At 39.5% G+C, this 16,087-nt stretch overlaps 1 protein-coding gene across 2 annotated transcripts in view; it reads left to right on the top strand.

The window, feature by feature from the left end:
• LOC111865224 (zinc finger protein 501) overlaps positions 1–6,333 on the top strand; it is a 56,508-nt gene extending 50,175 nt beyond the window's left edge. The window contains exons 9-10 of one of the 2 annotated variants that reach the window (XM_023853157.2): positions 4,338–4,836; positions 4,970–5,015. In XM_023853157.2, the coding sequence (XP_023708925.1) occupies positions 4,338–4,466 (129 nt within the window). In that variant the 3' untranslated portion in view covers positions 4,467–4,836; positions 4,970–5,015. Of the gene's footprint in view, positions 1–4,337; positions 4,837–4,969; positions 5,016–5,971 lie in introns of those variants that run through there. The other variant, XM_023853150.2, reaches the window with a different exon arrangement.
• Positions 6,334–16,087: the final 9,754 nt, after the last annotated feature.

Genomic DNA, 16,087 nt, shown 5'->3' on the forward strand with positions numbered 1-16,087 from the left:
TAAAGTGTAGCTGAGTGGCCGTGCGACACCGTATGGGTAGGCACAGTCCACGCATGCGCACAGTGTTTTAAAATCTAATTTTAAGATAGAAATTCTTATTCTACTTACATTATTTTTGGGCACCATTTTTATAAGTAGACAGTCTTCCCTCCTGTGTCATCTAACTGAATGCAGAGTCTGATGTTGAAATTCATGCACTTTGTCTGGATGTAACTCCGTTTCCCACACGAAGAGCACACACGACACCTCAGTCTCGTATTAGAGGAAGTCGGTCAGTGATGTCGAGTGGCTTCCTCTAATCGTAACACTTATAAAACATTGCAATTTCAACTATCCACCGGCCTCATTTCGCATGAAAGAAGCCGAATCAAGAAGCAGCTGATAAATGACACCTATTCAGACTGCAGTACAGACGACTCTGAAAGTGGCGAGGAATCAAGGGGCTAGGCTTGAACGTTCTAGCAGTGCAGGACTATTCAGGGAACAGTACCTCTGTGTGGCTAGTCTGAGATGTACACAGTCAGAGTTTCTGAAGAACGAAGTATGATAAGACTTTGACCACACTCGTGCATACAGAAAGGTTCCGACGTGACTGGAGAATGTGCAATACAAACAGAACTTCCACCCCTTTTGCCAGATAAGACATAGTAAGAGAGGATGTCAGCAGCGTGCATTTATACTGCAGAAACGTTTTGTGCAGAAACTGTATGCATATTTGTGGACAGACGCTCAAAATTGGGAACAAATTTTTTTTGGAATCAGTGTAACAATTTTTACAGATTTTAAAATCTGTAAATTACAATATCTGATTCTACATTCTTTCAAGATAAAAGCAGCGTTTATTTCGTTCGTTTATCACAAAAATTGTAGAAATCACAGCATTTTCAGTAACATGCCTACAATTTTTAATACTCTACAATGGCGGACATTGAAATTAACTCCAGCCTGCTGCCATTACCGGAATTTAAATGGCCCATCTCTTAAAGGATAATTGACACAGGTATGAATTTTTGTTTCAGTTCTGAGTAAATACTTTACATTCTCTGCATGCAGTGTACACATAGATAAAATCTTGGAAAACTTGACTTCATGATTCGGAATGTGTTGGATATAAATGTCTCACTGCAATGACTATGAACAATACTGTCTTCTGAGATATAATCCCATGCAGTCCAATAGAAGTCTGATGACATTCTGGACGAACACACTGCATCCATCTTCAGGGTTGAAGAGTAAGCAAAGCAAGAAATTTGTAAGACATTGGCATCAAGAAGAATTAGAGGGTTTGCTCCACTTGCTCCCTGCTTGTTTGTGTTTTCTTGCATGGTGTACTCTTGAAGCCTGAAGATGGAGATTGTATGTTCCTCCAAAACATTGGTGAGCTTCTACTGGGCTAATTAGTGAAACATGCAGACCTCAAGCTGTGCGGCTGTCTGAACATAAGCACAATCTCAAAGAGGGGTCTTTTAGAAAAATCAGAATAGCCCAACATGCCTGTGAAGATGATCATAGGGTAGGCTGGGATGAAGCTGAGACTTTGGAAATTTAAATTCACAGCAGGTGTAGGAAATACAAGGAATCAGCCCGTATGGCCTGGTCAACTAGTCGGATCAACCAACCCAGTTTGGACATTTCTCCCATCTGGAATTCCCTTATCAGCAGTAAGGTTACCAACTCCCAGAGTTGATCAGTGTGATCTGACAATTCTTCACGGGTTTTGTTAGGTTTCATTCTCAAGTGTTCAGGTTTTACTTCACAGATGGTGCCTAGATGTAGGGACTGCATGTTTTCATTTAATTTAATTCTATGAGTACACATTGGCGCTCATGGACTTGGTTTTTGACCAGGTTTACTGAGCGTTGCATAATGATGGAAGGAGTGGGGGTATGTGACGTCACTCGCAAGAACGCAGAGTTCACACGACCCCTACTTCCTGTTGTGCCACCCACATCACACTGCTTCCTTCTAAAGGTTGTTCATCCCGAATGGCTTAATGGTACATCCCCGTTCTTTTTTCTTCCTGTTGTCCGTTCCCTCTCTAAGACCAGCTCGTCTCGAGCGGTTTCCTGCTAACATGCCAGAAGATCCAGTTTTACCACAATCGTCCCTCACATTCATCCATCGCACATTCACTCTCGCTGGGGAGGCCGGTACTTCTACGTTACCTGTTCCTCCTCTGCTTGAAGTCTCTTTTTCCATTTTGGAGGGGGCCTACCCCTCCACAAGGTCCTATCCACGTACTGTCGCTCTGGAGGACTCTGATGCCTCCTCAGTGTCGATTCTCTCACCTTCTGCAACCCATCGAACATCCTAGTTGCTCTCTTCATGATTTTCAGCTCTAGCGTCTTCTTGAGAATCTTATAGGCCGGTGCTATTTTTCCCAGAGGTGATAGGTGTCTTGAGCTGCACCCTTCGATACTGATTGCGGTTGCTCTCCCTACTTGCTGTTGCACCATCCACGTCACACTATTTTGTGTATCTCATGTAAGCTAAAAGTGACTATCACCACAGTTTGAGTATGACACTTGAATGAGAGGATGCCTAGTTAGTTGCTTTCAAACATATAAAAATTAATTTATAATGTAGTTTTGATGTCTGCTTAACAGTTTATTTGGAATATACATAAGGATGCTTCTGTATGATCAGAAAATTCATATTCTTTAGAAGAGTGACCTTCATGCAACAATACTGGAGAAACTACATAGTTATAAGCTTTGTAATGTACACATCCAAATATCTAACACATCACAGATCTGTGCTGTTATCTGCCTTTCAGCCATAGGAGTTGTGTCTAATTTTTCTGATGATAGTGTGGCAGTGAACATGAATGTTATTTTGGGGATGTTGTCCACCACCTTGGCATTTTTCAAACATTTCAGAAGCTGGATCCATTTCTGTTGTCAGATATAAGGAAGGATAGTTCTACGCAATTGGGCCACTGCACCGACTGGACAAGAATAGCTCTTTGTAATGGGCCGAACTGAGCAGGAACCGCTCCCTCCTTTCTATCTGATGGCACAGACAGATTCATTTTTCCAAAATATTATGTTTGAAAAGGCTTGAGGATGGGAAATGTCCAAGCTGTTTATAGTTGTAGCAGTGTTTGGTTGTTACAATGATATAGGTCAGTGTCATTAGGTACAGAGTTTAGCAGGGTTGCTATTAAAATTAGAAAATCTTTCTTATCGCAATACAAGATTGTACTGGAGAAACATTAATACCATTGGTACAAAAATATGTGTTCTGGAAGGATAATACTGTCACGTGTTGGGTGTATAACACGACAAATAACTTCACACCTTGTTGGTTATAGCGAATTTATTCCACTCTCTCTTACAATCACACAATTTACAATCTGACGATTACTGCCATCGGCAGTACAACAAATACTACACTGCAAATGCCAGAATACAATTGACTGGTTGCTGGCTAACTCGGAACTGACTCAGAACTAACTCGTAGGTAGCTGCCTTGAGAACTGTTGCTAACACACTCGCTCGTAGGCTTGTTCGGAACTGAGCTCAGTGATGGCCACATTGCAACTAACTCGCAGCCGCTGTGCAGTTCCCTTATATAGCCGCAGTGCTTGCCTGTTGCGTAATGAGTGCCACGTCATCCTGTTACGTCACCGGGCGTTGCGCGTTACGTTACCGTGCGGAGGGNCCGTGCGGAGGGGGGGGGGGGGGCGCTGACCCACCCGCTGCGTCACTGCTGGTGGGGGGGGTTTCCTCCGTTGCGCAACATGTCACAATGCTATCAAACTAATTATGGGTATAACAGCCCCTCTCAGAAACAATATCAGCATATCACTGTCGACAATTCCTTTCATTTTACTGATTCACATACCCTATCAGCTGAATTCCTTTGGGGAAAGCAAAAGTATGAAACAAGTAGTTGTACGGAACTCATAAGCATTTGTTACTTATCTTGCCTGAGCTCATGTGGAGGCACAGACTTAAACAAGAGGATCCTTTCAAATGGACTTTTCATGGCATTGTTTTATTATAATCACCAGGCTAGAAAGTTATATTTTATTGAATTACTTGCAATTACAGTACATATGCAGACTTTCCTTTAGTCTACATTCGCTTTGGCAATTATGCATTCTTCACTTCTGATCATAGAATTTGGGAGATCAGATGACAGGACAGGTCCCACAGTGCATTATAAAATCTCAGCTTGTATTGTTTTCATGACATTGGCCTTGTAGTTCCCATGCCATGAAGTCAAGCAACATTTTGTAATGCTCACGGTTTGAAATGTAGGAATTAGTTTAGGCTGCATGCAAATAGTTAATATACAATATATATTTCTGACTGTATTGTATGTGATTGCAGGTATTAGGAAGATTTGGGACCCAAGGTTGTGCTGCCATGATGAATCCACGACTGGATGAATTAAAGGGTCCTGTGAACTGGTCTTCCGGAGCCAGAGAAGGGTCACAAAATATCATCTTCCAGGGATAATAAAGCTGGGGCACAGTGGGCCACAGAGGTGCTCTTACCATCAGATGATGATGCAGGTAACAGGCCACATTGTTGGTCACCAAAGAGAGGAATGCTCACTCTGCTTGTCAGGGAATAGAAATCATTGTCCAGTGCTGTACTGGTTTGAGAGTCCTGCTTGGAGCAAGTTACCATTCCAGATCAAGAGCAGAACTTGAATTCAGTGACAATCATGAATTGAATAGCAAACTCAAAAAGTTTTCTTCGTTGTGTGAACATTCGTATTTTAAGGTTGATAGCTATGATGACTTAGGAGGAGAACTCTGGATCCAAAGAATCTGTCTTGATTTGATATATCACTATGAAGGGGCACTGTGCTACAAGCTGGAAGGTTGTANATTGTGTGAACATTCGTATTTTAAGGTTGATAGCTATGATGACTTTAGGAGGAGAACTCTGGATCCAAAGAATCTGTCTTGATTTTATATATCACTATGAAGGGGCACTGTGCTACAAGCTGGAAGGTTGTAGGTTTGATTCTTGATGAGGTCATTGGATTTTTCTCAGTTTCCTAATCCTTCCAGCTGCATTATGGCCCTGGGCTTGACTCAGCCTCTAACAGAAATGAGTACCAGGATTCTTCCTTGGAGGTAAAGGGTGACAGCACATAAGGTTGACAGTCTTATTGCCATCTGTGAGCCTGTTGTCTATAAGCTCTGGGAGCCTCGATATCTCACAACCCTGTGGGCCTTCACATCCTACTACAGGGATAGCTTTATCTTTTTTTTTTATATTGCTATGTGTTATAATTCTTATTGTGGATTCCTTACATTTTTTCATTTACAAGATCCAGGTTTGATTTCTATTATAATTTAAATTTGCTTTTCAAGAAAAGAAGGCAAAGTCTTGAGTAATTCTGGTAAATGTGGTAAGATAAAGAGTTTTGGAACTTGTGTACGTATAAAGTCAAGTATATTATACATATTTTATGATACATAAATGATTTTGAAATAAAAGTCGTGAAGTGTTGATGGAAGTGCCTGCACAGTCTCTCTTGCAGACAATTTTGAATTGAGTGAGTATTACTGGACCAGAGACGGAATAAAGAGCAAAACATGCTTATGTAGGCTGAATGCTGGGTTCCATGAGAAATACTGATAAGCAGATATGTTATAACTAAATTGTTATAAAAGCAGCTTTGTGTACTTTGTCGCTGTACGCTTAATTTGAGGGTAGAGATTTTTCATATTCAAGATGTTAACTCTTGAATGCTGCTTTACTTAAAACATGAAGAATGTTGTGCCAGTTTATCTCCAGATGCAAGAAGAAGGGAAGTCAAGAGAATTGGTGTAGAATTTGATCTGCAGGAAACAGCTACACAAGCAAGTTTCTCATGGGTATAAAACATACCAGTAGCTAGGAGCCTGGATGGTGCAGCCAATTTAGAGACTAGACTTCGTGCTAGATGACTATGCAGTCAGAGTTTGATTCTCAGTATGGGTGAGACATTTCTCTTTTCTGTGCAGTCCAGACTGGCTCTGGGGTCCACCCATCTTCATGGCCAATGGGTGCCAGTTGTTCTGTCACTGGGGGTGAAATGGTCAGGACATGAAGCTGATTGGTCATCTCCCATCTGATATTGCAGTTACAAATGCATGGAGCTATACACCAAGTTCTTAACATGTCTTCATGCCATGGTACTTAATTAAGCATGAGGACAACTTAAACTTTACTTTTTTTACTTTACTGTTTCTGAGTACTGAATTTCTGAAGGAGCATATGGTGGTGGATGTATTTAAACAGTAAGCCAAAATATCAGTGCAAAAACATTGTACATACTGTGGCATTTAGACCTATTTCTAGGCAACAACTGTGAAACAAGCAACTATACAGCAACTATTGCCAGGTAACAACTCTATCCAAGCATGTTTCCATGGCAGTGAGCGAACACAGCAATACTGGAAGAACGACACAGTCCATGCCAAGATGTTACAACTAGGACCAGTTAGTAGTTGCAGAGAATTGCTAGGTTCAGCATTGCGAGCTGTTGTTAGAAACTGGTACCTGAGGCCAGAGACACTCCAGAAACTTGGAGGTAGGGGAATGTCCACCATTGGAATACCAAGCAACAGCAGCGAATACATGACTGTGGACACTAGTGTGTGTGTGTAATAATGAATTGTAAAATGTAGTCACACTCTGTATCAAATAGTGCAATAAATTTGGTAAACAATCCAAAACCTGTCTATAGTCACTCTCTCAGGTGACAGTACTTTCTCATACAGCATAGAGGGCATACAATTAGCTTCCTGAAGATACTGGCTATGCAGTTTTATTTAGGGAGATGATCTCCATAATGGCTGAAACTTAATCATACTCTTTGGAACTGTTTCAGAGACAACTGCTGTTTCCATACGTTTGGAGTGAGAATGTTCATATTTGTCAATCACTAACCTATAATTGATAAACTGTTAAATATTGAATATGAATAAAAGTCATCCAGCTATTCAGGCTCTAGCAAGTTGTGCATACATGCAGACAGACAGTGTTCCTAAAACCACATTTTCATGATAAGGGGCTGAAAGCATGTAAATCTCAAAATTTCAAGATGGGTCTTTCTTCACAATAACAATGCTTCCTCATAGCTACTATGCATATGAGAATGTAAAATAAAATAGCATTTGAATATACAAGTTTATCCATAAATGTAACTGTCGCATGGGATGAATAAATAATGATTTCCTAACACGTTAAAATATTACAGTTCGTACATTCTTGTACTTCTGTACAGCAGTGGATGACAGTACTGACTGAAGCAGAATAACTCAATTATTAATATCTATGCGAGGTGTGAACAGTTTTGATGTGGCTACTGAAATGCTTACTAAGGGAGCTATGAAAGACACAACCAGTGAGGACTTGTGTGGGGCTTGCAAGAATAGAAGTAAGGCAGTCCAGCTGGGCTGGGCCCAACCGACAATTAATGCCACAATGTATAAAAAATAGTTTCATAAATTTGTTATGTGTTGACATTTAGTATGGCTTGAAGGGTACTTTGATTAATTAATAATTTGTTTAAACTTCCTATGACATTAGTTTTTTTTTATTATTATTATTATTATTATTATTTTAATCTACAAAGATGTTGCCAAGGTTGTAGGAAGTTCATGGAGGGCTTTGCTTCATGGCCTCTAGCATTAGCTCACTTTTCATGGAATTGAAGTTATGCTTGGTTATGGCATTCAGTACGAGTAGATGACACGCCTAACTTCTCTAAGTCTGGTCCATTATACTTGGCCTGGTAAATTGGGGACCCATCGGGTCTTTGTAGAATTTCATGCATATTCAATCCCCCCACTTGTCTTAACATCCATTATTGTCCCTCCCACTACAGATACATGGCTACATCATGATAAATGCAAATGTTTATATTTTGGTTTCTTTTGCCTTTTTTATTTGGTTGAGATTGAATAAGATTATGTGAACAGGCAGTGTGCACAGTGGTGTGTGTGTATGCGTCCTGAACGCTGAAGATTGAGGTAACATGTACCTTTGAAACATCTGCAGCATGACTTACATCCGAACAGGTGCAAAGACACGACAGTAGAATCAACATCAGCATGAACCATTGTGATATCATAAACTGGTAATAGGAACCCATATTAAATATGGGACTTTGTAGAGTTGGCAGTCATTTCAAGGCCTATTAGAGCATCAGAAAGGAATATAATTTAGTACTGATAATAAATATGGATACAATACATGAAAAGTTAATGAAGGGTTGAACTGAATTTAATGACAATATCATAGTGGTCCAGAGTCATGTAAACTTTTGTTGCTCTGATTATCAAAGAACTTAGAAGATATCTGTGAGGAATATAGTCAGTTTGGCCTGGTAAGTGACAAACAGTACAATTTTCAGTTTACACACATGCCCACTGAAACACCTATAAAAGCTTTGGTCAATCCACACATTTTTACAATGAAAGCATGGGCAGTAGGTGTTAATAGATGGAGCCTAGTGGGGTCTGAATGTTCCCTTTCCCATGGGGCACTGTATTTCTAACAATGGAGTATTTTGTTTGCTGCAGGACATAGAGGAGTGCAGCCATTTTGTTTAAAGTGCTCCTGTCAACATGAGATGAGCGTAAAATTGCTAAATTAGGGTATTACATAACAGAAAGGACACTTGTTAAAATATGAACACGAATTTTCCCCTATTCCATATACAACATTTTCCATAAAGTTCTGAGACTGAGTCTGTAAAAAATACAGAATTGAACTTAACTCATGGTTCCTGTCCGCTTCAAAGTAGTCCCCTCCATAGTCAGTGCACCATTGCCAGTGTTTCAGCAAGTCCTGGAAGCAGTCGGTGAATGCCTCTTTTGGAATGGCTGTGAGCTCCGTTGTCACAGCCACTTGAATAGCCTATGTATTCTCATGTCGCCATCCTTTTAGCATATTTTCAGTCGTGGAATAAAATCGCACGGAGAGAGGTCAGGAGTGTACGGGGATATTGAAGCACAGTAATGTTGTGTTTAGCGAGAAATCTGTTGACACTCAGAGCTGTAGCAGTCGGTGAATGCCTCTTTTGGAATGGCTGTGAGCTCCGTTGTCACAGCCACTTGAATAGCCTATATATTCTCATGTCTCCATCCTTTTAGCATATTTTCAGTCGTGGAATAAAATAGCACGGAGAGAGAGGTCAGGGGTGTACGGGGATATTGAAGCACAGTAATGTTGTGTTTAGTGAGAAATCTGTTGACACTCAGAGCTGTGTGTGGTCTCGCATTGTCATGCAACAAAGTCCACTATCTAGATACCCATAGGTCAGGACAATGTCGAAGTGCCTCGTGCATACGCCTGAGTACGGAGATATAAAATTCTTGGTTGACAGTTTGCCCTTGCGGAACAAATTTATGATGAACAATACCCCTGGCATCGAAAAAAGAAATGATTATCATAGTCCCCGTTTTTGATGGCTGCCACCTTGCTGTCTTTGACACTTGAGAACCCATTGACCACCATTCGGTGCTTTGGCTCTTCATCAGAGGGTTGCACTGGAAACAATATGATTCATCCTCAGCAATGATACTGTTGATGAGCATAGAATCATTCTGTGCCTTGTGTAACATATCAGCACAAACTGAAGCTCGCATCTTCTTTTGGTCCTGAGTGAGTGTGTGTGGGACTAGCCTGATATTAAGTTTTAGTTTACCCAAGTCCTCTCATAGTCGACTTATTGATATTCAGGGCATCATCCTTTCACTTCAACTGCTGTTATCTCAAAATCCTCAGAACCCATTGTTCTATGTAAGCAATGCAATTTTTACAGAAATGAACACTCCACCACCTTGAGTATTCCTATCTCTCCTGAAGGTTCTGTAGTAGTCCCTAAATACTATGGCATTGCCAGTTTCCTCTCTAAACCATGACTCATACCTATTATAACATCGAGATTATATGTGTCAGTTAAGTTCCAAAATTCCAGATACTTATTACAGATACTCCTGCAATTTCCCTCCAGCAAAACCAGCGAATTAACCTCTATCCTCTGTGCCCCCACCCCATGGCTACACATTGATCACTTGTAAACTCCTCTGTCACCCTCCTTGTCTGATTCCTCCTTGCTTCTGCCTTCCTTGTCGTCTGCCAGACTAGTGTTGGAAGATCTTGGGCAATCTTCTGCATCCTTTCAGACGTCCTCTCACTTATAGCACTTAGCAGTAGCCAGTCATTCAACTTCTTCCCCTCCTTCACTGAAGCTACAGACTCTAGAATACAGTTCATTTAAGTCATCATGTTCCACTTCACTTTATGTACAATCCATCCCTATCGAAGTCCCAATTCTCAACCCAACTGCTTGGACGTACAAATGTAACTCCCAATATCTTCGCTATCCAGTTTTACCTGCCATTTTAATGCTCCAATCTGCCGCCATGACACGTCTCTGCGCCTAAGTACACCACTCAGAACTAATCTGGGTCGAGGAAACTTAGTTTTTGCCTTATTCACAAGACCATACACATCACTCGTCACATAATCAAGATTTGTGGTTGGTCTGAAATCAATAGTACCTACATGAATTACAACAGTATCAGGGCTCCCTAGATCTCTGTTTTCCATGACTCTTTGCAGTTGTTAAAGAGTTCTAATTCCTGGAAAGCACTTACCATCATATGTTCAAATTCCATGTCCCAAAGATAAAAGTTTAGTAGTGTAAGTGGGGCCACCTACATGACAATTATACATATAAAATAAAGACAAAAATAGATAATAATGTATCAACATTTGAATGATACATTTACAGATACACATAGCCCCATATTTGACCTTATAATGAAATCATACCCACAGACATAAATACAAGCAAACCCCCAACACTAACCCAAACAGTAGTATCCCTCACCAGACACCACACAATTGAACATCCAGTATATATACAAAAACTCTGTGTCATAGATGGGACATGGCTTGCAAGTATGTAATTTTGGTACAATGTCTTGTGGGAGTAATGTAATCAAGCTGTACAAGTCATGTGATAGTTGCCTTATGTCATATGTGTGTAATAGTATGTGGAAAACTCATTTATTGTTTGTTGGATCTATGAAGTTTTTCATTATATCATGTGATTGGTCCTGGATGCATCTGGTTAAGTACTGTGAGGTAAATCTCAAGCTGTACAAGTTGTGTGATAGTTGACTTATGTCATAGGTGTGTAATAGTGTGTGGAAAACTCATATATTGTTTGTTGGATCTATGAAGTTTTTCATTATTTCCTGTGATCGGTCCTGGATGCATCTGGTTAAGTGCTGTGAGGTAAATCCCAGCATTGCAGCCAGGTGCATCAGGACATATATCACTGTAAAAGTGGATACCTTTCATTCCGCAGTTCAATAATATATGTACTACATTTATTCATTTAAAAATCCACCTGAAGATTGTCCAAGTGACCAAAATATAATATTGGTTATAAAAGTAAAAAAAAAAAAAAGTGTAAAATTGTATGGCGGAATGGATGTATCGATCCACATTTGCTTGACCTCGGCACTAGTTGGAGATGAGCAGTCAACTTCAAGCCAAGGCCTCTTTTCCCCAGGGTTGGGGCCCCAGGTACCAATTAGGTAGAAAGCTGGGTAGGCCCCAGAGGCAGTCTGGACAACGTGGAGAAGAGAGAATTCTTGATCCTACAAGGAATTGAACTCTGACTCATCACTTGTCCAGACCATAGCCAGTCACTATACCGACTGCACTAACCCAGCTCCAATAAAATTGATTATACCACTGATATTTTTATTGATCTTAATTTGACAGTTAAATCTCAGTTAACTTTATTCTTGTGTTGACAACTTGCATAAGAAGTTTATATATTAGGCAAGAATTCAGTATATTCAACCTATGAGAAAATGAAAGAATACCAGCATAATTATTTAGAATATATTATAATGTTTGAGGTTTTCATGGCAGGGACTATGAATAATGCCGTCTTCTGGGATGTGGAACTGTGTATATCTTGCATGAATTGACCCGTTCACACAAGATATACACAGCGCCACATCCCAGAAGACTACATTCTTCATTTAGAACATATTTTAAGAATGTCAACTAACCAATTAATGGAATTCTCCAAAAGCTGTTCGATTATCTTTATAAACGAAGAAATGGGAGACATATACCACCAGATAAATAGAAGTATCAGTGTGTCTTCCAGTAGATGATGATGGTGACAAACATGGTTCAAATTATAATAATGAAACCATCACAATTCACTCCTTTTTTTAATTAAAGTTCCTCTGCAGTACAAAAACAAGAAATGCAAATTATTCATTGCTGCTGGATTGCAGGTTCTCACTGCGGTGACTTTGAAGAGTATGGGCTTTTGACTTTAACGCCATGGTAATGCGGAAGTAACTCAGCATATCTCTCGTCTTCAGGGTTGAAGAGGGCGCCAAACTCGAAACTAGCAAACTTGTTGCTTTCTTGTGAGGCTTACTCTTCAACCTTGCTTCAATCCTGAAGGCGGAGGCGATATTTTCCTCCGAAACGTCTGGCCTTTTCCGAACTACAGAGCATTACGATGGAGAAGTTTTCATAGTCATTTTTATGTTCAAAACGGTGCTAGTGGGGTACCTTCTTTAGCAATTAAATTTTTCATAGACTGAGCCGTTGGTGACTACTGCAAGCGCTGCAAGTGTCTTATGCCGTCAATATATACATATATACCACATATACAACCAATACCGTCGTACCGTAATTGGCACAGAAGAATGAGAGTAGAGATCTATCCACACGTTTGCATGGTTTGCTCAGTTCAAGTAACTCCTAGATTACGGTTATGTGTCGCTATTGGATGTTTAGTAATCCGTGGTCGTTTCACCGTTGTTCCCTAATAGCTTCTTTATTTATCTATGACCAATAGCTGTGATCTTTGCATAATGAGCGATAATGAGGTATTTCTTGTAGTTCTTGTAACTGTTTGTCATTTGCTGCTGTTCATTGCAGGCGCTTGTAGGCGAGTGTGTAGAGCGGTGTATAGTGGGTTGCGTCGTTTCAATGCAGTTGTTGAGAATTATTTTAAGACGATGGAAAGTTTGTCTATGAACTACAATAGAATTTCTTGGCCTTGAAGATACAACGGCTTTGGAGTCTGTTTAGTCATTCATCATGAAAGGAAACAGTAAGTGTTCTGTTATTATGTATATAGAAAAATTGTTATCGCCTATGGTCGCCTTATCTGTTGACTTTTTTGAGGCCTGGCCGCTGATTTCTCATAAGCCAGTGAAATGCGTGTTCTGTGAACCTGTTCAAGTTTATCGCAGCAAGTTTCAAAATTAAATGTTATTTGCGCTCGGACCAACTTTTCATGCATTCATATTGAAGTATTAAGTGAACGACCACATTTCTCTTGATGTGTAGGAGGAAACACCGCTCTTCTAGTCCAAGCATTTTAGTGCTTTTAATATCATCCACACTTCCTGGAACTGTTTATTATTTCACATAACACTAGTTGGTAACCTTCATTTCCATAATGTAAAACGATATAAAGAATGGATTCGGGACCAGGAAAGCGATGTAGTTTGTTTTTCACCCGTAGGACGGCGCATTCAGGCCCCGGAATTTCAGTTTCATCTGGGGACAAGTATTTTGAAATTTTGTATTGTAAAATTTAGTGTCATCGAACCAGCAGGCGAATATATATTTTCCTATGGAATGGGGAATGAAAATCATGAATTAGGAATAGGATTTTTCATACATAACAGAATCATATAAGCAGTTAAGGGGATAGAGTTTGTTAGTGATAGAATATCATATATATAATACTAAGAGGTCATTGATGTGATATCATAATTATGAATGTTTATGCCCCAACAGAAAATAAAATTGATGACATAAAGGACAGGTTCTATGAAGTACTAGATTTCAATGCCAAATTAGGGAAGGAATACATTTTCAAACCAACGATTGGGAATGAGAGTTTGCATGAAATTAGTAATGATAATGGAGTTAGAGTAGTAAACTTCGCCACATCAAAAAATCTTACTGTCAATAAGTACAATGTTCCCACATCGTAACATCCATAAATTTACTTGGGTATCTCTTGATGGGAAGATACACAATAAAATCAACAATATTTTGATAGATAAAAAGCGGAATTCAAGTATACTTGATGTCCAATCATTCAGGGCAGCAGATTGTGATACTGACCACTACCTGGTGGTGGCAAAGGTTAGGGAAAGACTGGCAGTGAGCAAACAAACAATGCACAGAATTTATATGGAGAGGTTCAATCTCAAGAAATTAAATGAGGTGGAGGGTAAAGAGCAGTATTGTGTTGAAATCTCAAATAGGTTTGTGGCCTTGGAAAACTTGGACACTGAGGTGGATGTTAATAAAGCTTGCAAAACTATTAGAGACAATATCAGAATTTCTGCCAAGGAGAGTCTAGGTTGTTATGAACTGAAGAAGCATAAGCTATGCTTCGATGAAGGATGCTCAGAATTATTAGACCAAAGAAAAAGTAAGGAGGTTGGTCTAGGAGTAAAGACAGAGAAAACTAAGTATATGTTGATGTCTTGTTACCAAAATGCAGGGCAAAATCATGCCATAATGATAGGAAACAGATGTTTTGAAAATGTGGCACAGTTCAGACATTTGGGAACGATAACAAATCAAAGCCTGATTCAGAAGGAAATTAAGAGGAGACTGAACTCGGGTAATGCTTGCTACCATTTGGTCCAGAAAAATTCATGAAATAATGATAGGAAACAGATGTTTTGAAAATGTGGCACAGTTCAGACATTTGGGAACGATAACAAATCAAAGCCTGATTCAGAAGGAAATTAAGAGGAGACTGAACTCGGGTAATGCTTGCTACCATTTGGTCCAGAACCTTTTATCTTCTCATCTGCTGTCTAGAAACATAAAAATTAGAGTATACAATGTATGTATATTAACCGACTTTTAGTGCATACAATTTCACTTGTCACTTCACACTACATGTTTCGGCATCATTCTGCCATTCTCAGGTGTATTAATCATGTTAAACCATTGCACTGCCTGCCATCAAGTGGCCATGTATAAAATGATATAAAATCTGTGTTCATCGTTGCTCAATAATAAAATTTATATATTAAAACTTGTTAAGATCTATCATCTTACATGACGTATATCAAACTCATGTGTAATGCCATTCATCCGCTATGGGAGTCGTCGTTCTTATGTTTTAATTGTCCAGCAATACACGGCATGCAGCCACATAAGAAAGACACATAATAAGACACAGTATAACTTGTACTTTTCTCCAAGCATAATTAGAATAATCAAGTTAAGAAGGATGAGGTGGACAGGGCATGTAGCATGAATGGGAGCGACAAGGAATGCACATAGGATATAGGTGGGAAAGCCAGAAGGAAATATATCACTGGGAAGACGAAGGCGTGGATGGGTGGACAATATTAAAATGGATCTTAGAGAGATAGGATGGTATGAATTGAATTGATCTGGCTCAGGATAGGGACCATTGCAGGGGCTCTTGTGAACATGGTAATGAACCTTTGGGTTCCATAAAATGCTGGGAAATTCTTGAGTAGCTGCAGAATTGGTGGTTCCTCCTGAAGGGCTCAGCTCCATGGGTAAGTAAGTAAGTAAGCAAGCAAGTACTATGCTTTATCCTTGGGAAAGTTGAAGAACTGTAATTTTTTCTGCCTTCTGGATTACAAATACAATACAAAAATTATAATACCATCACAGTACCCCTAGAGTTTCTTGACATTCTACTTACAAACTTCGGAGTAAACTGAAAGATGCAGAACATATAACACAAAGATGTTTTGGATACAATTTCATCATAATTGCAAGACTTTCTGGCATATTTATTTGTAATTTCATTCGATGTAGTAAATAATCATATATATAAAAGATTACAGAACTACATGATCGACCTAATTGGCCAGAAACCTTAGAAGTTGAACAGGAAGAAGAAGTAGATACAGACCAGAAAGAACCATATATTTTCAAAGTGAGGTGGAAAAAGCTATCAAGGAAATGAGGAAGGGAAAGGCTACAGGAGATGATGATGTACCTGGAGATGTGCTCAAGTTACTGGGAGAAGGTGGTTTGAAAACACTGACAAAACTAATGAA

The sequence above is a fragment of the Cryptotermes secundus genome, unplaced genomic scaffold (assembly GCF_002891405.2).
Source record: "Cryptotermes secundus unplaced genomic scaffold, Csec_1.0 scaffold806, whole genome shotgun sequence".
Taxonomy (NCBI): Eukaryota; Metazoa; Arthropoda; class Insecta; order Blattodea; family Kalotermitidae; genus Cryptotermes; species Cryptotermes secundus.